We start from the raw sequence: 22,773 nt of genomic DNA on the forward strand, positions 1-22,773 counted from the left end.
TGTTTTCTATGCACCAACAGACGGGACTCTCGCGTTGTACTTCTATCGAATCCAAATGTCTATTACACTAAACCTTCAATGCTTGCTTTGATCTGCAACGCAAGATGTCGTGAATAAATTCGACACAACGCAAGACTTCCTCCCATAAACCACAGCTTCGGATGACCAGAAGGCCGCCACATCTAGTCGACAGTCAGCATAGATAAAACGAGATCGAGAACACACGGAGCGAATGACACTTACAGCATTGACTTCACCTTCAGCATCCAAATTCCACACATCCTTGCATCGATCCGCAATCCTGTCCCCCAGAATCTTCCGCACAGTCGTTCTCATATTATCATACCCAGTCGCCAAGACCACAACATCAGCCTCAAGCTCTCGACCATCTGCAAGAACAAGAGCGCGCTCCGAGAACCCCTTGATGCCCTCGGGGCTCTGCTCAACCTTGACCTTCCCATCGATAATCAACTGGGAGCATCCGACATCGATGTAGTACCCTCCCCCTATCTCAATATACTTCCGGTATATCCCAGATCCATCGTGCCCAAAATCAAGCTTGAATCCCGCCTTCGTCAAGCCGTCGATGTTGGACTTCTCAACGGTCTTGATACTCTCCGTCAAGCCAATATTCAGCGCGAACTGGACCGGGATCGGGAGACTCTGTCCTGCGACGTCTGCATCCTTGGTCGGTGGACTGTGTTCATCGTACATGCCCTCGTGCAGCATGAAAAGGCCTTGTTTGGCGGAGATTACGTATGTGCCCTTCCGCTGTAGCTGAAGCGCCGGTTTCGTGGTAGTTCTGGGCGATGTCGTGGCCGGAGTTGCCGGTTCCGACCACGACGACTTTTTTGCCGGCGATGTTGTCTTGGAATGTGGCGTCTTTGTGCTGACTGCCATGGTATACTGCGCCTTCGAAGAGCTCATGGCCAGGGAATTTGGGAATGTAGGCCTCCCCGGCGTGTCCTGTGCACATGACGATGTGCTTCGGCTTCATGCTTCGGTGGCTTCCATCGGCTCGGAGTACGTCTGCACTCCAGGACTGACTGCCTTCATTGTATTCTGCAGATCTCACGGTGGATCTCAGCCACTTGACACAATGATTAGAACTACTCTCTTTATGTCTATGATGTCTCAGAACTAGGGGGTTCTGGTCGGAATGTTACTCACAATATTCAGCTCCATGGCACTGGCGTACAACTCAAACCAATCGGCGAGCTTATCCTTAGGAGTGAATAACGGCCAGTTCTCCGGGAACTTCATGTACGCCATGGGGGTGTACTGAACCGGATCATGTGTGACCAACGTCCGATATCGATGTCTCCAGTTGTCGCCAACTCTCTCATTCTTGTCCAGAATCAGGACAGAAAGACCCAAGGCCTGGAGACGGGCACCTAGATTAAGTCCAGACTGGCCAGCACCAACGATCAGTACCTCTGGCTCGTCATCGAGGAACTTTTTTTGACGCTGCCGTCTCTCGTACCAGTTACCCTCAGCCACGCCGCCTTTGAGAGAGTTGGTACCTCCGTGCGGACGCAGATCGCCCTTCAGTTCTGGAAAGTCTCGGAGTGCTTGTAGTGAGGTGTGGATCATGTGCGCTTTCCAGACATTACTAGGCGAAGTGGCTAAGCGGACCATGCCCTTCCCGTGGCCGACGGATGTATCGAATGAGAACATGAACTCGATCCATTCCAGCTCCGGGATCGGTTGATCTTTGTGTGGTGCGAACTTGCCATTCTCCTGAAGGTGAAAGTTGTGTAGGCCAGCATTTTCGAGCAATGGACTAACAAAGTCAAGGATCTGGCTACTACCACGAATGGTACGCAGATCCCAACTCAGAGCAAGATGATCTCGCCACCAACTATCTTCATGGAGTAGAGGCCCAAGCTTGATGGCGTCTTGGTTGGCTAGGACTTGTTCGAAGGATGTCAACCATTTCTGTGCAATTTCGTAAGGCTGTTCAACCTTTTGCGGCGATACAGTAGGGCTGGCTCCGCCAAAGTGAGGTAGTGTGATGTCGTGTGGACTCTTTGGCAAGATGACAGCGGCCATGTTTAGCAAATGCGTGAGTTGGTGTAACTTGAAGGGAAACGCAGTGCGGGCGTGCGTACTCTTTGCGTTCACCTCGAACGGCGGTCTTTATAGACCTCTCTGGGACTGACCTGCGGATCCAGTTCCACATGATGACCGTCCAGCGAATACTGCAGGCCACAAAGGCATGTCGACGTGTGGGTAGTCGGCCATGTAGTAGGCTCGGAACACCTGCTCTGCGGAGACTTCACATGTTCTCTCTCCGGGCCATGTCGACTCCGGTGCCTGCAGGAGCTCCGTGCAAGCAGCATTGGAATTCGAAATCCGAACGAACACGCATGCTCTTGGCTCCAGAACAGTCGTTGCTCGTAGCACAGCCGACATGCAGTTCGGCAATTCTGCTTGATTATGACATGGTGGACTGTGATACTGGCTGATTCCGTCAAGGTAACATGTCAATCAATGCGCCTGTACATTGACTCTAGAGGCGCAGGATAGCAATTGGTCGGCTATTCGTCCGCACTATGCCCGCGTATAAGGACACCTAGTTCATCCATATCATTTCGTGACCGGCTCAACAGCCACCTCCTCGATGAAGGTAGCATCAGCACTGTCTTTTCGATCGACACGCTTGGAGTCAGTGGCCAATGCGATTCGTCTCAGTTCAGCTTCGACAGCTTCGGCAGGCCGTTGATGCTGCTTCGCAACCTTATCACTGAATGGGATCGGTATCTTGTGTGGGGAGTCCTTGTCGAAGTAGTCGTCCAAATCTTCAAGAGTCCTGTTCAACAGGGTATCAGCAAAGAGCGTCCCAGGGCTGGTCTTAATGAGGCATACCTGTTCGCAGTCTCGGGGTACAAGAAGTACACCACCGGAAGAAATGCAATGTTGAACACGGCAAACATGACATAGAATTTGTAACCAAGCTGCCGGATTCCGACCGATGTGAACTGTGTGCAGACGAACCCAAAAGCTGCTCCCGTATTAGCATGTATTCGAAAGGCGTGAGGTCAATAGTCGACACGCCCTCGTGACAAGTGAGGATGTCTCGCGGTCACGAGGTTTACCCTACGCACGTACCCAGTTCATCGACGTTGCAGCAGCTGCACCTTTCACTCTCATAACAAGATAATTGACTTCTGCTTGATATACCCAAGAAACCATTCCCCAGGTGCATCCGAACGCCGCGTAGTAGAGAAACAAGAACGAGATGGCCACAGCGCCCCACTGTTGCGGCGCAGATGCGAGAAGGCCAACTGATATGGCTACTATGATGTAAGCGAATCCATGAAGGCCAAGGCCCCAGAGCATCAAGAAGCGTCTGCCTGCTCTCTCAATCATCCAGAAAGCCAGGGCCGTGGAAATGCAGTATGTCGTAGCATTGACACCGGTCAGTACGCGAGCCATCAGCTCGCTCATGCCGAGGTTCTGCTCCAGAATGATCGAGAAGTAGTAGTTCAAAGCGTTGATGCCGCCCATTTGTTGCATGAACTGAGTTCCCATGCCGAGAAGCATTCGAATGAGATGATTCGAGCGATCTCTGAACCGTATAATTTCCTTGAACGAGATCTTCGAGCTTCGCTCAATCTCCAAAGCACCTCTGATTGACTTGTATTCATCCTGGACAATGTCGTCGTCAGCAGATAGTCCTTTCCCGAGATACCTGCGCAAGGATTCAATGGCCTCTTCATGTCGATCGCGTAGTAAAAGCCAGCGTGGACTTTCAGGCAGCAGGAACAGGAACAAGACATGAACAATCGCCGGGAATAGCTGGAGAGCGAACGGTATCCTCCATTGGCCGGCATTGCGTAAGTATGATGTTCCGAGAGTGAGCCAGCTGCCTAGCATGTAGAAGACAACGTTGTGCGTGACGACGATGACCGAGAGTTTTCCTTGACGAGAGCCACGACAGCTTTCAGCTTGATAGACACCGCAGGTCGAAGATGTCATGCCATTGCCAATGCCGTTGACTGTTCTTCCAAACATAAGCTGGGCGAAGGAGTTCGATGAGAATTGTAGGATGGCGCCGACGGCACTAATCGCGGCTCCGACTCGAAGAGTGTTCTTGCGTCCCAGTCTGTCGCTGAAAAGTGCCGCAACGATGCATCCCAGAAGATTTCCTAGCTACTGATATCAACTTTCATGCTTGGCTGTTCATGCTGAGTTGCACCAACCGAAAATATGCTTGTGAATGTGCCTTCTAGGACAGGTTTCTTGATTTGGGGGAACCGATTCACGAAGCGATCGCTGACCAAAATGCCGGCAATGATTCCCTTGAGATTGTGAGCGAGCGTGTTGCAAGTATCATGGAGTCATCCGCTAACCTGGTCGTATCCGTACCACGCTTGGGCTGCTGAGTTGACGGTCGTCAATGCCACCTCTAAAGCGTAGCCTTCCAACATCATGCAGTCAATTCGAGGTGTTATATGAGAGTGGAAGACGGTCGCTGCATCAGGGCACTACAATCGTTCCGCAGGCGAGGCATAGTGTCGGCCTTATACATTGTTCAATGGATCCCAGGCCAACCACGTTTGATACCCCGTGGGGAACCCCATGGGAGACCGCACGATCGGCAATGAGCCCACAGTCAAGCCTCTCGTGGTTCATCCAGGCGACGGTACTATTCCAGGTTTGAGCCTGGAACGCAGTCGAGATGGCCCGAGCAAGGATCAAGCTCCATCCTGACCGGGCAGGTTCTCCGCACTCAACCCCTCGTCTCCAAACCCATATTGCACCTTCGGAGTAGAGACGGCACGCTCGACGTTTGTTTGCCTTTGACACAGACAAGCAAGTTCGATAGGCGTGATCATGCCATCCGACAGGTCTTCCGAGAGAAAAATCGCGTTCGTCGACAACACATCTCGGGTTCGGATGATGATGATCCGCTAACGAGGAAGCAGTTGCAACGCGTGTCGGCAGAGAAAGACTGCGTGTGATAGAGTGCATCCGAGTTGTGGACTGTGTGTTCGTGGCGGCTTCACGTGCGAGTACGCTCATCGACAACGGACCCCCGGGCTAAGAGCGGGATATGTTGCGCATTTGGAAAAACGCATAGGTATAACTCCCCAGTGCGCAGCGACCGATTGCTGATATGTTGCAGGACAACTCGAGGGACGTCTTTTGCAAGTCGAATCCAGAGTGAATGGCCAAACGCCTCAGACTCCGGCTGTGGCTGGACCAGCAGGCCAGACCGCCGACTTTCATGGATGAGCTCAGTGATGGACTGTTGCAAGGAGAGCAGTCATCGCCGGCGAGGGTCCCGAAGGTTATGGATAGGCAATCCGATGAGACGTTGGTTCTTTCGCGGTCCATGATGTCCGACCTATGCTCGATCTGGTTCGAGAAGTATCATCGCTGGTTTCCCATTTTGCACCAGCCAACTTTCGACCAGATCATAGATCAACCGAACGTCGTAGTACCATCGGACCGACGAATGGTGATAGATGCCATTGCAGTCGCGACAATGGAGCACTACGAGGTGCTGTCGGTCGACCCCGCCCAAAGGCAGCAGTTGCAAGACAACATAGCTGCTTCGGTGTTGAGAAGAGCGATTGCCACGGCGTCATTGGCATCGGTACAGGCGTTGTTGATCTTGTCTGCATTGTCGTATGGCCATGGGAAGCTGATGGAAGCGTGGAATATGCTCGCGATCTGCCGTCGTATCGCCTTACATCTGAGTTCCGACATAATGACTGACCAGAGCACTCCGACCGCCACGACTCCAACAGCACTTCGAAGGCTGCCGACGCATACCAACCTCGTGGTTACGGACGAAGGAAAGATACGCGCCTTCTGGATGACGAGAATGCTCGAAAACATTTCGGTAATCGGGGCCAGATATGAAGCGGGTTCTACAACTGTTCCGGGAGACCCGCTGTTACCATGCAGTGACTCTTTCTGGACATCCCCGAATATGGTCATGGGCGAGGGCCAAGTCAGGCCTTTCGGGTATTATTGCTCAGCTTTCAGTCTCAGCATCATACTGGCAGTTAGTGAGCTGTCGTACGTCCATCAATTTCTCCGGAAGCCTGTCAATATGGCTTGCTTTGCAGAACGCGACACTTGGCAAAGTGAAGCTCAGCAGATTGATGAGAGGTTGACAGCTTGGCGGGATGAGTTCGTCGCAGCATTCTTCCGGCTAGCGAACGCAGAACATGCCCATCACGAGCGGGCGGAGATGGACGCTTACATAGTTCTCACCGACTGTGTATTGAACACTGCGGTCATCACTCTGCTTCATAGAAGATCGCCTTGTCCAGCCGGCATCGATCAGGTCGTTGAGCCGTGGGCATTCGCAAGTAGTAGATTCGTGTATGCGAGCGAGAACACAGCCTTCAAGATCCGACAGATGCACGAAGATGAACTTGTGAACTGTCATCCTCACTCGCCATTTTCGATATTTGTGGCAGCCAGGTTCTACATCGTGCATTCCAAGGCGCTGGATGCCAATGTTCCAACCAATCTGCATTCGCTGGCCTTCGCTTTGCACACGTGTGGAAAGCACTGGGCTCTTGCCCGACTTTTCGAGCGCATCATACGCATAGCTGTGGCAGAGTATCGAACGCCGATAGCAGCTTCGACAGTTCCGAGGGAGTTCTATGATCTGCGACTGACGACTTTCGAGATTGCAGAGTCACTGATTGAGTGGGCCCAAGGTCCGGGGACACATGCAGCAGCAAATATAGGGTCAACGCAGTCCCATGCGACTGCTACATTCATGCGAATGGCAGTGGATGTGCTTGCCTGAAGAGCTGTTGGCTGACGAGATGCTGTGGAGCTTCACTCTGTTGTAGCTTTGACTTTTGCCCGCCAACCGGAGGGACATGGCCCGGACCATGCGATCACGAGGAGCGGCCACCAGTATGACAACCTCCGGAGTGATGTGGTATTCCACTACCCGATGGACATTGACGAAATTGCTTGACTTTAAAGCAACTCTGAACAGTTGCAACGTCAAAATTCCACACCTAGTTCGCCGCAGTATGTCAGCCCAACCGCTTCCATTGGAGATCTCAACTTGCAATGGCCTGCCCAGCGGAGTACGAATTGGACCAAACGGGCCTCCGAAAGAAATGCCCAGGCATGTTCCAGGGGATCTGTTCAGGCTGGAGCGTCAAACTGTCATCGGTACGTGCGGTCGTGAGCTTGAGATGGAAGTTTGTTGCTGAAGGTACCAGTGACCGGAGGTCTTGGCAGTGTAGGGACTGCATTGGCCGAAACACTGTCGCACTATGGTGCCGACGTTGTCTTGATAGACCTCCCTCCAGCTCCAGCGAAGGAGGTCTGGAGTAAGTACCGAGGAGCAAGAGCCATCGGGTGAGGCTGATATGCTGCAGATACTCTCAATGAAGCTGTTGAAGGCACGGATCGAAAGTTGTTCCATGTTTCCTGCGACGTGACCAGCGAAGACAGCGTCAGCGATGCTTTCAACACAGCCAAGTTTCTCTCGCGCTACCCCATACGAGGTCTCGTCACTTGTGCTGGATTGTCAGGGCGATGCCCAGCGATTGATTATCCAGTTGAGAGCTTCCGGAGGATCCTTGGAATCAATGTTGTCGGAACCTTCCTGTGTGCTCGAGCGACAGCGCGCATCATGCACGACCAGCAGGTTTCTGGCAGTATTGTCATGATTGCCAGCATGTCAGGTACAAATGTGAACAAGGTAGGTGCAACACACGCATGGCGCTGACTAGATATGTTGCTGATGATGACCCAGGCTGTTGACACGAGTGCCTACAACACTTCGAAGTCTGCAGCTCTTCAACTTGCCCGTAGCCTGGCGGCAGAATGGGGCAACGACGGTGGACACGCTCCGATTCGCGTCAATACCATCAGTCCAGGCTACATTCTGACACCGATTACCATCCCGACCTTTCAGGAGTTCCCGGAGCTTCAGAAGATTTGGCCAGAGGGCAACATGCTAGGCCGTATGTCCACGGTAGAAGAGCATCAGTCGTCGGTGGTCTTCCTATTGAGCGACGGATCATCTTATATGACCGCATCGGATCTCCGTGTCGACGCAGGCCACTGCTCATGGAAGAGGCTTTGAGGGATCGGTTAGAGGTGCCGAAGAACTACTTACGCTGGCACGGTTGATGGTGATGATCGCGGGAAATCTCCCAGAAACACTCAGATGGTGCCGATGCCGATGTGCCAGCGGCCCGTCTTCTTCGTTCGAGGCCTTCCACTGAAGATTCAGCTTTGCCGAACGCCCTGCATGTCATGCGCCGCGCGAAACGCCCTAGAGATAGTGCGACGTCACACTTGATTCGTGGACAAGCACACGAGTCAAGTTTGTGCAGATGATGTGCATTCGATATGTGCGTGTGAAACGGAAGCATGTGTATCGGTACCTGAGCGTAGCCCTTTGTGGAAGTGTTAGTATAGTGTCCGAGAGCGTATGCAGTGGAACTGAATCGAGTTGGGCGGCCCAGAGGTTCTTGACCGCCTTGACAAGTCCTTCATAATGGGCCGAGGGTGCCTCCTGCGTTTGTGATTTTTTATTTTGCACAATTCCCATCGCCCTGGATCTGAAGAAAAATATGGATTCCTACATCGCGAACGTGGCAGAACACAGAAGAACATCCTCAAGGCGACCCAGCTCCTTCGTATGGTTCGTCGAATTACCCATTATACGGCCAGTACATCAGAAGATCCGCGACCACAAACGACGACATGATGTCCAAGAGATGATCTCAACATCGACGGAGGATATTCAAAAGTCCATTGTCGAAGATGGTGTAACTGCCTGGTCAGACTCTGTACGCAGCCAATTCGTAAGTTGTCGCTCCCTTCCCTGCAGGCCTTGACTGTCGCTAAATGGAATCGCAGCCCCGAAACTCGAGCCTTCGTTGGAAGAAGCGAAGACGAATTGCGCCTCTGGCACAGGAAGGTTTTATGGGAGGACCGCCTCGATATAGCGCTGTTGGCGCGGCATGTTGAACGACGAATGAAGGTTGAATGACTGATGAGAAACGGATCATGTATACATATTGAGAAAGCAGCCTGTTCGGTAATGAAATTTTGATGGGCAAACTCGACTGTGGCACTCGGTCGGTCTGTGCAGTGGCTCAGCACTCCTGCATCCACTTTCACCCAGCTCGACTTTCGGCTAAATTCATCAAATTTAAGCGAGTTTTATCCAGAACGAAAGGCACGATGGCCGAAGCGCTCATCAACGACTACCTCCGGAGCAAGGGCTTCGAGCCCAATGAGTTGTCTCTCGTCGGGAAGGCGATGCTCGCTGCACGCCTGGGAGTCGCAGCGCGGCGCGCTCCTCCTCCTCCCACATAGTCTGTGGGAGAGGAGATCCGCATCGCCCCCTGCGCCTACCCATCACCACCACGGCTGTACGATCCGGAAGACCCCTTCGCCGACATTGTCGGCCTCACCCCGCGCAAGGCACCAAGGCCTCCACCAAAGTTCTGCTTGCCGAGCGCGGCCGAAACGCCCGCTCGAGCACCACAGACCGCGTCGGACGTGTTTGCACCACCACCACGCGCGCCCACTCCACCACCTCCACCACCGCCGCCGGCCATGCAATCAAGGCTGCAGCCATTCGCGCTGGCAGACCGCAGCAGAAGAAGGCCAAAACTGACGGACCCATACCCGGAGCTCGAAGGGCTACTACACCACCTCCCACAATCAGCACGCGAGATGCCAGCACCAGCACCGCAACCAGCACCACAGCCGCCAGTCGTCACCAAGAGACGAGAGCGCAAGATTGATATCCTCATACGCCAGAAGATCGAAGACGAGGTCAAGGAGGGCAGAGTCCCAATCATCACGCCATGCTACAACAACCTGGACGACCCGGCGCGTCCCATGCCTCAATACCTCAAGGAGCGTCTCGAAGGCACATCAGCAGCACAGCCGACACGAAAACACGCCAAGCAACCAACACGCGACGCGCCGAAGAACTTCATGCTCCCACCCATGACAGACGTGACGGATCGAGTCAACAACCGGTCGACAGTCCAGACGTCTCACACCGACGCGAAACCCATTGTCAACGACGCACGAAAGCGTGTCAGACGACCTAGATCGCGCCCGGACACTTCGTATCTCACAAGGCCTCAAGAGAGCGCCACAGTCACATCAGCACCACAGCACCCACGCTCAGCACTCGAAGATATCATCCGCGACGCGCCTAACGATGTGATTGGTGAAGAAACATACGCCTCCCTCAGAGGTATGGCGGAGGTAGACAAAGATCACCTTGAGGAGAAGCCAGAAGAGCACTCCATTGACAGAAAAGACGACATCCTCGAAGAGGAGAAGTCGCATCATCTCAGCGAAGATGAGGAACATGACCTGACCCAAATGGAAAAGGATCAACGACAGGAAGACCTCGCATTAGAGGCCCTGAACAAGCGGCTGAACATCACACACACCACTGTACAGGACGCCAACCGTGGCTTGCGCCGACTCTCGAACCAGATGAATGTTGCTAAGGACATCAAGCCGCTGCTGGAAGAATCTCGAGCAGAACCACCACGAAGCATTGCATCTCAGCATACAGAGCAACCTCAGATCATCGCGACCCAGACTCATGTCTGCTGCGACTGCCACAAACATCATCAATCCGTCTGGGGACAACTTTGGACAGAATTCTCAAGCAATTTCTACACGTACGACGCGACACGGAATTTCTATCACAACATCACTTGGCTTGGTTGGACTGTCATCCTTTGGATAATCTGGTTCATGACCGAGATGGCACTCTATCCATATTACGCCAACGAGCTCTTTGGACCATTGTTCCCGTTCGTGACGATGAACGTCTGTCTTCGACCATTCATGCCTATTCTTGTACCAACATTCCGATTCTTATCATGGGCTATTGGCACGCTATTCAACATTGCTTTCGGGGAGACAGCTACTAGTAATGGCCGAGCACCACCGGGCAGAGTCACAAATCGAGTATTACATACAGCAGCGAGCATACCTGCAACGACGGCGAGCATCACTAAGGATATCGTGTACAGCACATGGGAGGCAGTGAACGAGCTGAACGAGCATATGGGCATGGGCTATGATGATTATCTTTGAAAGCGCGCGCGATTGGATGATCACTGGATTAGCGAGGCGTTTGGAAACTTCGATTGGGATACTGCTTGCATGAAACGCGTTTGAGTGTGTTGAGGCTCGTTGAAGCGTTCAGAGCAAGGCGTTGGGAAATGGTTTGGGATACTGCACTGTGCATAACAGCATAGGAAAGCGCTTTAGCGCGCCGTAGAGGACTATGCCTCCGGCTTGATGATGAACGACTGTACGACTGATCTGTGCTCACATCTGTTCATTTCCTTGTCCACACGCGTGCTTCTCATAATAGATCTATGTGCCAACTCCGACTCCTTCCATCCAACTGCTCGTTTTCGCTTGGCCCCTGCATTTGACGTGTGCAAGCCACGTCTTCGAAAGTGGAAGGGTCCAACACAATCCACAAAGTCTAAAGGAGGACACATCTTCCTGTCTACAACAAACAAATCCCACCAGGCAATCACTTTCATGCTCAGAGAAGTCGAAGCTCTGCATACGACTCGAGACATACCGCAAACTGAGCAATAACACAAAAGTCTCAACAACCAAGCAGCAACTCCCGAACGACAAACGAGCGCGCACGAAACTTCGACCTCCCTCCCTTCCGCAACCATGCCTACATTATGGCTCTCAGACAGCCAGAAAATCGGCGTAGCCTTCTGCACAGGTGGTAAGTACTCCGTCCATTCCTCCCTCCAACCCAATCCCACCCCACCTCAGCACTAAACTAACACCGTCCCCCTTCCACCAGGCGGCTTCTTCCTCCTCTTCGGCCTAATCCTGCTCTTCGACCGCGCCCTCCTCGCCATGGGCGACATCCTCTTCCTAATCGGCATAACCCTCCTTCTCGGGCCCAGTCGAACCTTCCTCTTCTTCGCGCGAAAACAGAAATGGCGAGGGACCGCGGCCTTCTGGGCTGGGATTGGGCTCATTTTGGTGCGGTGGCCGTTCGTGGGGTTTGTCGTGCAGTGCTATGGGATGTTTATATTGTTTGGGGAGTTCTTCAAGACGATTGCTGGGTTTGCATATAATGTGCCGGTGGTGGGGCCTTATCTTGCGAGGGCGTTGAGTGTGGCGGGTGATAAGGCCGGGGCGGAGGAGAGGGCGCATAAGGATTTGCCGGTGTGAGGGAGAGGGCGGTGAGGGAGAGTTTGGGAAGAGATGGGCTAAGAGCATTGGGCCAAGAGGATACATCATGAGCTTTTTGAGCGCGAGGTCTACCAAGCGGGCACGCTGACGTGGACTGGAACGGTATGCGACTTCTATGGTATACGGCAACCGCGCCTCAAGTCCTCCGACGACGGCGATGGGCACACATCTCTAGTGAGAGCCATTGACGCCGTTCGCCGACTTCTTCGAGCGTCGTTGCCTGACCGCATCGGCGAGGTTCTCAAGCGTCGAGATGGTGGTGTCCCAATCAATACATGCATCGGTGATGGAGACACCCTTCTCGAGAGCGGCCAGGCCGCCGGTTGCTGGGACCTTCTGGTTGCCCTCCTTCAAGTGCGACTCAATCATAACAGCGACGATGCCGGTCTCACCCGCGCGAAGCTGCTCGGCGATGGTCTCTGCGACCTTCGGCTGGTTGCGGTGGTTCTTGAGGGAGTTGCCTGCCAAATGTTAGCGCTTTGCTCATGGAGTGGACTGACGCAGATCCGTGATCGGAAAGCTGCCAGCTGGACGGGGTCACAGCAAGACGCTCCCGTCACTCTAGACGTAGACTTACCATGCGAGCAATCAATCATCATGACCTCTGGCAAGTTTTTCTTCTTCAATGCCTCACGAGCTGCCTTGACGCTCTCCGCATCGTAGTTTGTGCCCTTTGTACCACCACGCAGAATGACGAAGCAGTCTGGGTTGCCAGCAGTCTTCGTGATAGCTGCGAGACCCTGCTTGGTCACACCCATGAAGTGATGCTTCGCAGCTGCAGCGCCAATGGCATCCACAGCGACTGTCAGACCACCATCTGTGCCGTTCTTGAAGCCCATTGGGAAGGACAGACCGGATGCCAGCTCTCTGTGAAGCTGGCTCTCAGTCGTCCTCGCACCAATGGCTCCCATCGAAATCAGATCCGCGAGGAACTGAGGACTGATGGTATCCAGCATCTCGCTAGCAATCGGCATGCCTTGCGCAGTCAAGTCCAAAAACAACTTCCTGCTCACTCTCAACCCCTTGTTGATCTGGTAGCTTTCGTCGATGTCAGGATCGTTGATCAGGCCCTTCCAGCCAACAGTCGTGCGTGGCTTCTCGAGGTAGGCGCGCATAATGATGCAGAGGTCATCTTTGAGCTTGTCGGCCAGTTCGACAAGGCGGGTGCAGTACTCGACGGCTGCTTGGGGGTCGTGGAGGGAGCATGGTCCGACCATGACGCAGAGACGGTCATCGCGTTGCTTGATGATCTCGATGGCTTCGGCGCGGCCTTTGCGGACTGTCTGGAGGGACTTTTCGGGTGCTGGGAGCTCGGAGAAGAGGAGTTGTGGTGGGATCAGAGGGTCGTAGCCAAGGACTGGTGGGAGTGGTGTTAGCATTGTGGACACGATGCATGTCTTGTCTGTTCATGTGCATACCGCGGACGTCATCGGTGTAGTGTTGTGCTTCTGCGTCGACTGCCATGGTGGTGAGTGTGTTCTGCTGTGAGGGCAGCTTTCAAGGTTGATCTGTGGCGCGAAAAGTGCGTGGTGTGACGCTGGTAAGCAGTGTGCTGACGGCTGGTTTGAATGTGCGTCGAAGATGCTGCCAATAGCTCTGTGGGAGGATCGAGGAAACGAAGGAAGATGTCGGGATGTAAGAGGTAGAGGAGTCACTGCAGAGTTTCACGATAATAGTCACCGCTCTCGAATTCCTTTGAAGCCAAGTTATGCCACCTGTAGCAAGGCAAGGATCGGCCTCGGTCCTAATATGACGGATGACGGCCAAATCCTCATTCACGTGGGACGTATGTATCCACCGTGCTATCGATAGTAGGTCATCCACGATCTGCAGTGTGAAAGAGTGAAGATATCGTGTCTAACACTATTTGACTAGCGGCCTCGGCCTGATGCGATGATTCTCGATGCAGCAAGCAAGCGGTTCCGGAACTGGTCACGCCACGATATTGACACCATGCCGGCAAACGCAGAGTGTCAGATATGAGCACTCGCAGCTCAAGATCGATGCAGCAGAAAGCTGGTCTCCTGCGTACATCGAACAAAAGAACAATGCGAAGAATTTCAGCGATAGTATTGCAGTTGCCACAAACTGCCAACAAGCACAAACGAGCACGTGGAGGCTCATCGCGCGACCACGCGACCACTCAATGCAAGGCATCTCGCTGTATCGAACTTCACCATCGCTTGAGAGGAGTGTGCAGTACCTGATATGCTTGATTATTTTGAACAGAGTCACGGTGGACTCGAAGCCGGAATAGAACTATTCTAAGCTTTGTCGCACCTTCCATCGGCCACCCCGCCTTGCCATTATTGTGACCCCACCTCGTCCTCACGCGGCCAGAAATTCTTGACTCATTCATTTCATTCGACACACACTGCGATCACATACCACAGTCGCTACCAGCCAGGCTCCACTCGCTGGCTATATCGACACCATATCGACATACGCTGGCCACACAACACACTGTCGTTGGAGTACTTCACCTGTGGCGGTCGGGTGAGCACCACAATATAGCACTGGCGATTGGATATCCATACAGGAACTATATCCGCAGCAGAATCACACATGAAAGACACCAATCTACAGCACATGCAACATGGCGCCGACAGTGCCATCTCGTCGACCACCCGGTAGACTTGCCAGTTTGAAAGGCGGACCGCCAAAGAGACGTGGGCCGCCGAAGAAGCCCGCTGCAGCAGCCAAGAATGAATGTCCAAATTGTAAAAGCACCGAGCTCGAAGAGACCGACGGCCTGATTGTGTGCAAGCAATGTTATCAACAGGTGGGCGAATCCAACATCGTTGCAGAAGTCACCTTCGAGGAAAATGCTGGCGGGCGCGCAACTGTTCAGGGTGGCACCGTCAACGACAACTCTCGCCACGCAAGGACTCTGAACTCGGCTACCTTTCGCAAGATTGGTGGTGGCGAGCGTAATAGTATGGCAGATGCTCAACAGGCAGGAAAGAAGGCCTTGGAAGCGATTTGTCCCAAGCTGGGTGTGGAGTCCAACGTGAAGACTCAAGCCGAGTCTATTTGGATCATGGCCGCGGGCATCAACTTCTCCGCTGGTCGCAGGACAGATGAAGTCGTTGCAGCATGTCTATACGCCGCTTGCCGCCGACAGAAAGAGAACAATGTTCTACTGATGGACATTGCCGAGTACCTGAAGATCAACGTCTTCAGGCTGGGTGAAGTGTACAAGGACCTGTGCAAGGAGCTATACCTCAACAACGAGAGCGTCGGTAACCAGAACCTCGTCGAGCTGGAGCCGCTCATCTTCAAGTACTGCCAGAAGCTGCAGTTTGGAGACAAGACCAAGGATGTCAGCCAAGATGCTCTGCGCATCATCAAGCGTATGAACCGTGACTGGATTGTGTCTGGTAGACACCCGGCTGGACTGTGCGGAGCTTGCATCATCCTCGCTGCTCGCATGAACAACTTTCAACGCAGCGTTCGAGAAGTCGTGTATGTCTCAAAGGTTGCCGACATCACCATCGCGAAGCGAGTCGAAGAGTTTCGACGGACGAAGAGTGCTGGCCTCAACGTCACCGATTTTCGCAATGTTGCCTTGAAGATCAAGCACCAGCACGATCCACCTTCCGTGTACCTCGATGAACGCAAGGACAAGATCATGGCCCGGAGACGAGCCAAACGAGAGGAGCACGTTCGCATGAGTGTCGCTCGACGATCTGAAGGCCGCGAGTCTCAGCCTATCGATATACAAGATGGCGCGACCGATGCCTCGTCTCGCCTATCATCGCTCGTCCCTGGAACACCAGCGCCCGATGCGCCTCCTTCAGCTCAACAACAGGCTCCGGTCGCACAAATGGTAGCACCCCAGATGACACCGCCAGCTACACAAGAAACTCAAGCTCAAAGTACAACAGCGGAATGGAGTCTAGGCCCGCCCATCCCGCAGTTGACACCTCCCGCGACACAAGAATCGAACAAGAGAAAGTCTCCCGAGCATGACGATACACCTAATGACCAGAACAAGCGACAGCGCACCGGTTCAGAGCAGCAGACAGCACCGGGCTTACCACCTGGTGAAGTACAGCCGCCGTTGCGCATCGATGCCGATGGCTATGCAATCCCTGCGTTGCCTGTCCCCGTGGACGCCCCAGCTGTCGTCGTAGTAGTAGAAGAAGAAGAGCCAGCGCCGCCGCCGAAACGTGGTCGAGGTCGGCCCAAAAAGGTTGAGCCCCCGCCAATTGATATCTCTCGCGAGGAACTGGACGCCGAAGACTACCTCGAACTGCAGATTGAGCAGGCATTGAAGAACGGCGAGGTCCAGGAGTCCATGAGCGAGGTCGAGAAGGTGCGAGAGGATGAGGAAAGAGAGAAGCGGATAGCCGAAGAAGCCGAACGAGCTCGATTGCTGGCTGAGAAACAGCAGAAGATTGACACCGACAAGATCAAAGCGCGCAGAGAAGCACGCGGTCAGAATTGGTGGGGAGAAGCTCCTGAGTGGAGTCCCGGTGAGATCCTTACTGCGGAAGAGCTTGAGAAGGAGTTCGCAAACGACCCCGAGGTCGGCAACTGCTTGCTCGATGCAGACGAGGTCAGAATCAAGGAGCAAATCTGGGTGGCGCACAACGAGGACTGGCTGCGGAAACAAGCTGAGAGAGACTTGCTTGCCAAAACCCAAAAGGCCAACGGTGGCAATAAACCTGGCAGAAAGAGCAAGAAAGGCGACAAGATCAAGAAGAAGCGTAGCAAGATGGGCGACGGTTCGGTCTTGACGGAGAGCAACACACCCATTGAGACCCCAGCCGATGCTGCTCGAGCTATGTTGGAGAAGCGTGCCCCACAGAAGTCTGCCCACGTCGACTTCAGCGCGCTGCAACGTATCTATGGTAGAGAGACGCCTTCGAGAGCCAGCAGCTCAAGCCCAGACGACAGTGGCACACCAAGCAGAGAGCAAAGCCGAAATGGTAGCGAATCTCCAGGGCCTTCAGAACCTGATGATCGTGGCGCTCCAGCTCGTCGCCGCCGCAGCAGTGCAAGTGCCCAAGCTGGTGATCAACAAGAGCCGGCTGCAGAGAATGATCCGTGGGCTGTCTTTGGCGAAGATCCGCCGAGAGAAGACGAGGAAGAAGAGGCAGCCGACTTCAACAAGGCCACCGACGAGTTTGGTGCCCTTCAATTCGACAATGGGAGTGACGACGGGAGTCCACAGCCTTATGATTATAACGAAGATGACTACGGCGACCAGGAGGAGGTATAGCCTGTCCGTGTGGTCGGGCAAGATGCATGCTGCGCGCTGTGCGCAATACGATCCAGTTCCGATCAACTCTTGAACAACGACAGAAGCTTGTGTCTTGTAGATAGTCCACTTGCAACGATGGCCATTGGCTACATGCTACATAGTGACCTCCCAAGGAAAGTGTACGATTGTGCTCAAGTCTGAGGCTCTTGCGGCTTCAAAATCCGCATACGGTAGACGGTGAGCAGCACTATCGCCATTTCCTTTTACCTCCAGTCTAACAGTCGCCCATGTTCTGCGAGAGGTCGACGGAATTTGCGTCTCGCATACTCAGCTGCCGCTCTTTGGCGGTCTGGGCGTGGTGTAGTCTTGTGTATCTGAGTCTCGCTGCCGACCTCGATGACCGACTTGCTGGTATGTACGGCACATGGTATGTTGACAAGCACGCTCTGCAGGGACGTGGTTGGTTGAAGGAGTCCGCATCGATCATTGAGCCATGTTTGCTTGCCATGGCTGTTGGTCCTGGCTATCTGCCAGCTATCGTCGTTCCTAGACTATCGAACCAGGCTCCAGGACCGTCAGGAGAGAGATTGGGGCCTGGGTGATGCCGAGACGCTTCTCAGATGGACTAAGACAAAGCGAGACTGGATCGATGGGTCGGCGTTACGGCCTCAGACTCGAGAGCGGAGCTTCGAGAAAGCCCTGCTGGGGTCCGATCGATCTCTATGAGTCAAGTGCTCTCGTTCTAACGCACGCGTAGCCTTGGTCCTATTTGATGCGTGGCCTGCCTGCATAATGGGCCATCGTTCTGCTCTGCCCAAGGGTTTCTGGGAACGTCCGAAGCATGCAGCTCCACACAGTCCTCCTTGACGCACCGAAGACACAATCCCCTGCATGAGGTTTTTATCACTCGTTTTATTGTCGCCAACATCTGGTTCGCGTACGATTCGCATTGCCCTGGCAGGGCACAGCCATCCGCGATGTACTCGAATGGCTCAAACAGGTCCAGATACCCGATGGCGTCGCGAATGGTTATGCCTCGTGCCAAGAAGGGCGGAGGCCAGGTACTTCCGTTGTTGAATCCGTCAATGATGTGCTCCGTCAAGGTCTGGCTCATGTCGGATTGTTGACATGCATAACACCACATGTTGCTCACAGTGCTCGCATTCAGGTCATAGCCCAGTCGTTCGAAGAGTAAGCTTCGTCGTCCCTCGAGGAACACTGTAGAGACTGCTAGGATGGCGACACGGGCACTTCATCCTTCTACGCTGATACTTACAGCGCGCGTTGAAGGGGGACAGCTTGCCACCGATCGTCTTTCTCAAGTCTGAGAACTGCGTTGTGCTGTGCTCAAGCATCAGCCGTGTTGCAATATCAAAAGCACGTTGTTGATCAAGCAGATACGCCGCTGTAGCGATGTGGATGGTGTACGCCGCGTCTTTTTGGCCCTTTGCGTCTGCTGGAGCATCATGTAGCAGTCCCTGAGAGGCGAGCCGTAGCGAGTCCACACAGCAATACTTGTCAATAACAACCGCGAGAGCAAGAATGCGCTCTGGTCCGCAAGTCTGGAGCGCGGGAGGGTGTTTCAAGTGCAGAAGATTGCACATATCGGACATTGCGAGTGATGCATCATCTGGGAGTCTGACAGTGGCCGGGTGGGCGGGGCTGCGGTCTTGCTCTCCTTCCAAGAAACGAGGGCCGAGTAGAGCGGCGAAGGACCGCGATGCCATACTAAGGACTGCAGATGACACCAATAGCTGGACGGGTTCGTCTTCCACATCTCTGGCAACCTCAAGTTTGACATCGCCGTGTGCTGCTATTTTCTCTGGACCATCTTGAGATCCCTGCCAGGACAGACATCAGCTCCCAATCACGCCACCATGAGATCGTAGACAGAGTTCCAGCAAAGTCTGCGTCCCGGAGGTGGGAAATGTGACATGCGTTGATTCTACAGAGAAGTCCGGAAGAAAGAGCTCCTTCGTCCTGTTTAGATCAGGCACCGCTGGCACCGCCAAAGCCATAAGCTAGCGTGTGATATACCACCACCAATCACATCTCCAAACACAGCCTTTGGACCAACAACCTCACCTCGCATCCAAGCACTTCCCTGCAGACAATAAGGACGACACCCACCACGCCGGCAACACCTCAAAGGCTTTGAAGCCTCACGAACAGCCTCCGTATGCACTGTTCGTAACATAATAAGATCTGATTACAATCCATCCACGGCACTTCCACAACACGACCGAACCGCACAACCGCAATGCCGATGTCGTGCTTGCACCGCTGGGCTGCCGGTCTCACATCATTCGCCAGAGGAGCTGCAAGCTCACTCTGAGCGATTCTAATGCCCATTGCTTATGTCCGTGGGTGCTGGTATACCGCTATCGCCATAAGAGGGCATGTAAACATTGTAGGTCAATCATCACAGCTCTGTTCTGCTCTGCTCTCATTGTACTCTACTTCCTGTCTCGTCTTGGCCTACCACTCGATTCAGCTACGACTCGATCCAGCCAGTACCCACACAACAGCCCACCATGGCGAACGACCACCCTCACAAACAACTACACCTCACAGCCTTCATGCGCCCAGTATCGCTACACACTGGCGCATGGCGATATCCCGGCGCCGCCCCCGACGCAAACTTCAACCTCTCCCACCTCAAAACCTACATCCAGACCCTCGAAGCCGCCAAATTCGACGCCTTCTTCATGGCCGACCACCTCGCCGTCCTAAACATGCCCACCGCCGCCCTGCAACGCTCCCACACCACCACCTCCTTCGAACCCTTCACCCTCCTCTCGGCCCTCTCCCAACACACCACCCATATCGGCCTCGCCGCCACAGCCTCAACAACATACGACGAACCCTACCATATCGCGCGGCGCTTTGCGAGTCTGGATCATTTATCCGGGGGCAGGGCGGCGTGGAATATTGTGACGACGGGGAATCCGGAGTCTTCCAAGAATTTTGGCTTCGAGGAGCACATGCAGCATACGGATCGGTATAAGCGCGCGAGGGAGTTTTATGATGTGGTGACGGGGTTGTGGGATTCTTTTGCGGATGATGCGTTTCCGAGGGATGTAGAATCAGGAATGTACCTGGACCCAGAGAAGATGCACGTCCTCAATCACAAAGGCGACGATCTCTCGGTGCGGGGGCCTTTGAATATTGCTCGCCCTATTCAGGGCTGGCCGGTTATTGTGCAAGCGGGTCAGAGTGAGCCGGGACGACAACTGGCTGCTGAAACGGCGGAGTTGGTGTTCTGTTCGCCGAAGGATTTGAAGGGTGCGAAAGAGCTGTATGCAGATATCAAATCTCGCGTGGAGAAGGCAGGGCGGAAGAGAGAACATCTCAAGATCTTGCCCGCGGCGATGATAATCGTAGGTGATTCGGCCGAGGACGCGCAGGAGAAGAGGTTGTTGCTGGATAGTAAGGTGCACTACGACAGCGCTATTGCCAGTCTTTCCATCGCCCTGGGCTGCGACGCGAGCCAATTCGAGCCTGATGCGCCGCTTCCAAAGGTCATGCCGGAGACGAATGCGAGTCATACAGCGAGGCAGGGAGTCATCAATCTAGCGGAGGAGGAAGGGTTGACGGTGCGGCAGCTGGCGCAGAGGTATGGTGGGTATTCTGGTTTGGCGTTTGTGGGGAGCCCGGACAGTATTGCGGATGAGATGGAGGTGTGGTTGAGGGAGGAGGGGTGTGATGGGTTTACGTGTACGATGCCGTATCTGCCGCAGGGGCTTGATGATATTGCGAAGAGACTTGTGCCGGTGTTGCAAGAACGAGGTTTGTTCAGGAAGGAGTATGAGGGCTCGACGTTGAGGGAGCATCTTGGATTGCCACGGCCGAAGAATCGATTCTTCCCGGATGCGCCTGCTACGGATGGGACGAACGGCGTGAATGGCGTGAACAGCGCCAAGGAGGAGCCATATCGGTATGTCAGCCAGTCGATGAGTGGTCAAAGCACGCCAGTATTCCAGAATGTCAGGTATCAAGGATGACGACAGCTTCTGAAAGTATGTCTCATTTCTTCGCTGCTGCCTTGGTAAAGAAGCTACTCATCTTCTTCATGCCGGTCGTGTTCACCTTGGCTAGCTGCTTGACACCGTGGCTGGTATTCTTCTTGCGGGCGTCTTCTTCCTCCTTTTTGCGCTTTTTGGCCTCTGCTTTGTCGAGAGCTTCTTCGTCGTCCACGGCACTTCGTTTGTGGGAGATGTTGTCGCTTAATGAGCGCAGGGCTTGGGCTTGCTTTTTGAGGGAAGCGACGTGTTCGAGGTGTTTGTCTAGCGGCGAGAAATCGATTGATGTGACGGTCTCGTCTTTGAGGAGAGGTTGTATCTTGCTGCGGATTGCCGGTGCCACGTAAGATGCAAGCATGAAGTCGAGTGCCACACGAAGTCGCAGGAGCTCGACAGCTTGGCTTGGTGGTAAAGTCGTGTCTTCTGGCAGTGCGACAGATGTGGCAGCAGTCGAGACAGATGTGACTGTGGTCACTGAAGCGTCCGTTGCCTGCGACTGCGCTTCAGAAGCAGACTCGCTCTCAGCACCAGGCGTAGCATCGTCCGCAGCAATGCTGATACTGCTCTCCTCCCGCTTTATGCTCAGCACCGGCACGTCCAGAGCTCGCTTGACGAACTTGTCCTCCATGCTGGCGGGCAGGCCCTTTTGGGTCATTTTTCTCGCCTTCGAGACCAGCTCTTTGACCAGCTTGGGGAGCGACAAGGCATACATCTTCTCATCGCCCACGTCCATGTAGTCACATACTGCTTCCATTCGTGACTCCATGATCTTTTCGAGCGGTCCGGGTTGATTAGGATGTATGATGTGTGCCAGCTGTTTTGAGTGCTCTGTGAGCTTTGCTAGGTAGTCTGACGGTGCCAGATACTCTTGTCCAAGGCTTTCGACATCGCCAGCCAGGGAGGGAAGGAGCATGCATAGAGGGTCGACGGGCGTCGCAACGAGCATATTCGGTGCCTGAAGAACGTATCCTGCGTCCTTGCCGTCTTCCTGAGCCTGTTCTGTCCCATCCTGATTCCGATCTGGCGCCAGCAGCCAACTTCTTTGCTCCCTCTTCGGCGCTCCAACTTTTGTGAACTCGTAGAATCCCTTGTTTGGACATACCAGATACCGACTCGGAATGTCTGTTGCAGGATCTGGTATCGTCACGATTCGTGCTTCCGACGACGTTTCCTTTGGCAGCACGAAGACGTGTGGAGGGTTGGGGACACTCGCATCTATTCTCTTTGTCGTTGGCTTGGTGGACCCGCGTTCATCTTTCTTCGTCGCAGCTGCAGGTTTCGATCGTGTTTTTGCCATGGTGTATGATCTTCATCCAAGTC

The 22,773-nt window shown here is 53.9% G+C and overlaps 10 protein-coding genes across 10 annotated transcripts; 6 read left to right on the forward strand and 4 right to left on the reverse strand.

Moving 5' to 3' along the window:
- Positions 1 to 62: 62 nt before the first annotated feature.
- CLAFUR5_10703 (putative indole-3-pyruvate monooxygenase) lies at positions 63 to 2,052 on the reverse strand (the record flags this gene model as incomplete). The annotated part of the gene is made up of 4 exons (XM_047909851.1): positions 63 to 182; positions 244 to 777; positions 839 to 1,090; positions 1,171 to 2,052. The coding sequence occupies 4 exons, from the start codon at positions 2,050 to 2,052 to the stop codon at positions 63 to 65; spliced, it is 1,788 nt and encodes a 595-aa protein (XP_047764591.1).
- A 537-nt stretch (positions 2,053 to 2,589) lies between these two features.
- On the reverse strand, positions 2,590 to 4,436 carry CLAFUR5_10704 (MFS-type transporter; the record flags this gene model as incomplete). The annotated part of the gene is made up of 5 exons (XM_047909852.1): positions 2,590 to 2,812; positions 2,869 to 3,004; positions 3,108 to 4,155; positions 4,206 to 4,304; positions 4,356 to 4,436. 5 exons carry the CDS (start codon positions 4,434 to 4,436, stop codon positions 2,590 to 2,592), a joined length of 1,587 nt encoding a protein of 528 aa, XP_047764584.1.
- A 737-nt stretch (positions 4,437 to 5,173) lies between these two features.
- CLAFUR5_10705 (Notoamide biosynthesis cluster transcriptional coactivator) lies at positions 5,174 to 6,778 on the forward strand (the record flags this gene model as incomplete). The annotated part of the gene is made up of 1 exon (XM_047909853.1): positions 5,174 to 6,778. One exon carries the CDS (start codon positions 5,174 to 5,176, stop codon positions 6,776 to 6,778), a length of 1,605 nt encoding a protein of 534 aa, XP_047764585.1.
- A 325-nt stretch (positions 6,779 to 7,103) lies between these two features.
- On the forward strand, positions 7,104 to 8,080 carry CLAFUR5_10706 (Short chain dehydrogenases/reductase; the record flags this gene model as incomplete). The annotated part of the gene is made up of 4 exons (XM_047909854.1): positions 7,104 to 7,158; positions 7,209 to 7,319; positions 7,368 to 7,693; positions 7,748 to 8,080. The coding sequence occupies 4 exons, from the start codon at positions 7,104 to 7,106 to the stop codon at positions 8,078 to 8,080; spliced, it is 825 nt and encodes a 274-aa protein (XP_047764586.1).
- A 1,109-nt stretch (positions 8,081 to 9,189) lies between these two features.
- On the forward strand, positions 9,190 to 11,082 carry CLAFUR5_10707 (uncharacterized protein; the record flags this gene model as incomplete). The annotated part of the gene is made up of 2 exons (XM_047909855.1): positions 9,190 to 9,255; positions 9,325 to 11,082. The coding sequence occupies 2 exons, from the start codon at positions 9,190 to 9,192 to the stop codon at positions 11,080 to 11,082; spliced, it is 1,824 nt and encodes a 607-aa protein (XP_047764587.1).
- Positions 11,083 to 11,685: 603 nt separating this feature from the next.
- Positions 11,686 to 12,201, forward strand: CLAFUR5_10708 (uncharacterized protein; the record flags this gene model as incomplete). The annotated part of the gene is made up of 2 exons (XM_047909856.1): positions 11,686 to 11,743; positions 11,825 to 12,201. 2 exons carry the CDS (start codon positions 11,686 to 11,688, stop codon positions 12,199 to 12,201), a joined length of 435 nt encoding a protein of 144 aa, XP_047764592.1.
- A 192-nt stretch (positions 12,202 to 12,393) lies between these two features.
- CLAFUR5_10709 (Phospho-2-dehydro-3-deoxyheptonate aldolase) lies at positions 12,394 to 13,686 on the reverse strand (the record flags this gene model as incomplete). The annotated part of the gene is made up of 3 exons (XM_047909857.1): positions 12,394 to 12,683; positions 12,800 to 13,579; positions 13,641 to 13,686. 3 exons carry the CDS (start codon positions 13,684 to 13,686, stop codon positions 12,394 to 12,396), a joined length of 1,116 nt encoding a protein of 371 aa, XP_047764593.1.
- A 1,132-nt stretch (positions 13,687 to 14,818) lies between these two features.
- On the forward strand, positions 14,819 to 17,449 carry CLAFUR5_10710 (Transcription factor IIIB subunit; the record flags this gene model as incomplete). The annotated part of the gene is made up of 1 exon (XM_047909858.1): positions 14,819 to 17,449. The coding sequence occupies one exon, from the start codon at positions 14,819 to 14,821 to the stop codon at positions 17,447 to 17,449; it is 2,631 nt and encodes an 876-aa protein (XP_047764113.1).
- Positions 17,450 to 19,965: 2,516 nt separating this feature from the next.
- Positions 19,966 to 21,435, forward strand: CLAFUR5_10711 (Nitrilotriacetate monooxygenase component A; the record flags this gene model as incomplete). Its single annotated transcript, XM_047909859.1, has 1 exon — positions 19,966 to 21,435. The coding sequence occupies one exon, from the start codon at positions 19,966 to 19,968 to the stop codon at positions 21,433 to 21,435; it is 1,470 nt and encodes a 489-aa protein (XP_047764112.1).
- A 22-nt stretch (positions 21,436 to 21,457) lies between these two features.
- CLAFUR5_10712 (uncharacterized protein) lies at positions 21,458 to 22,750 on the reverse strand (the record flags this gene model as incomplete). The annotated part of the gene is made up of 1 exon (XM_047909860.1): positions 21,458 to 22,750. One exon carries the CDS (start codon positions 22,748 to 22,750, stop codon positions 21,458 to 21,460), a length of 1,293 nt encoding a protein of 430 aa, XP_047764111.1.
- Between the last annotated feature and the right edge of the window lie 23 nt (positions 22,751 to 22,773).

Source organism: Fulvia fulva, chromosome 7 (genome assembly GCF_020509005.1).
Source record: "Fulvia fulva chromosome 7, complete sequence".
Classification (NCBI taxonomy): Eukaryota; Fungi; Ascomycota; class Dothideomycetes; order Mycosphaerellales; family Mycosphaerellaceae; genus Fulvia; species Fulvia fulva.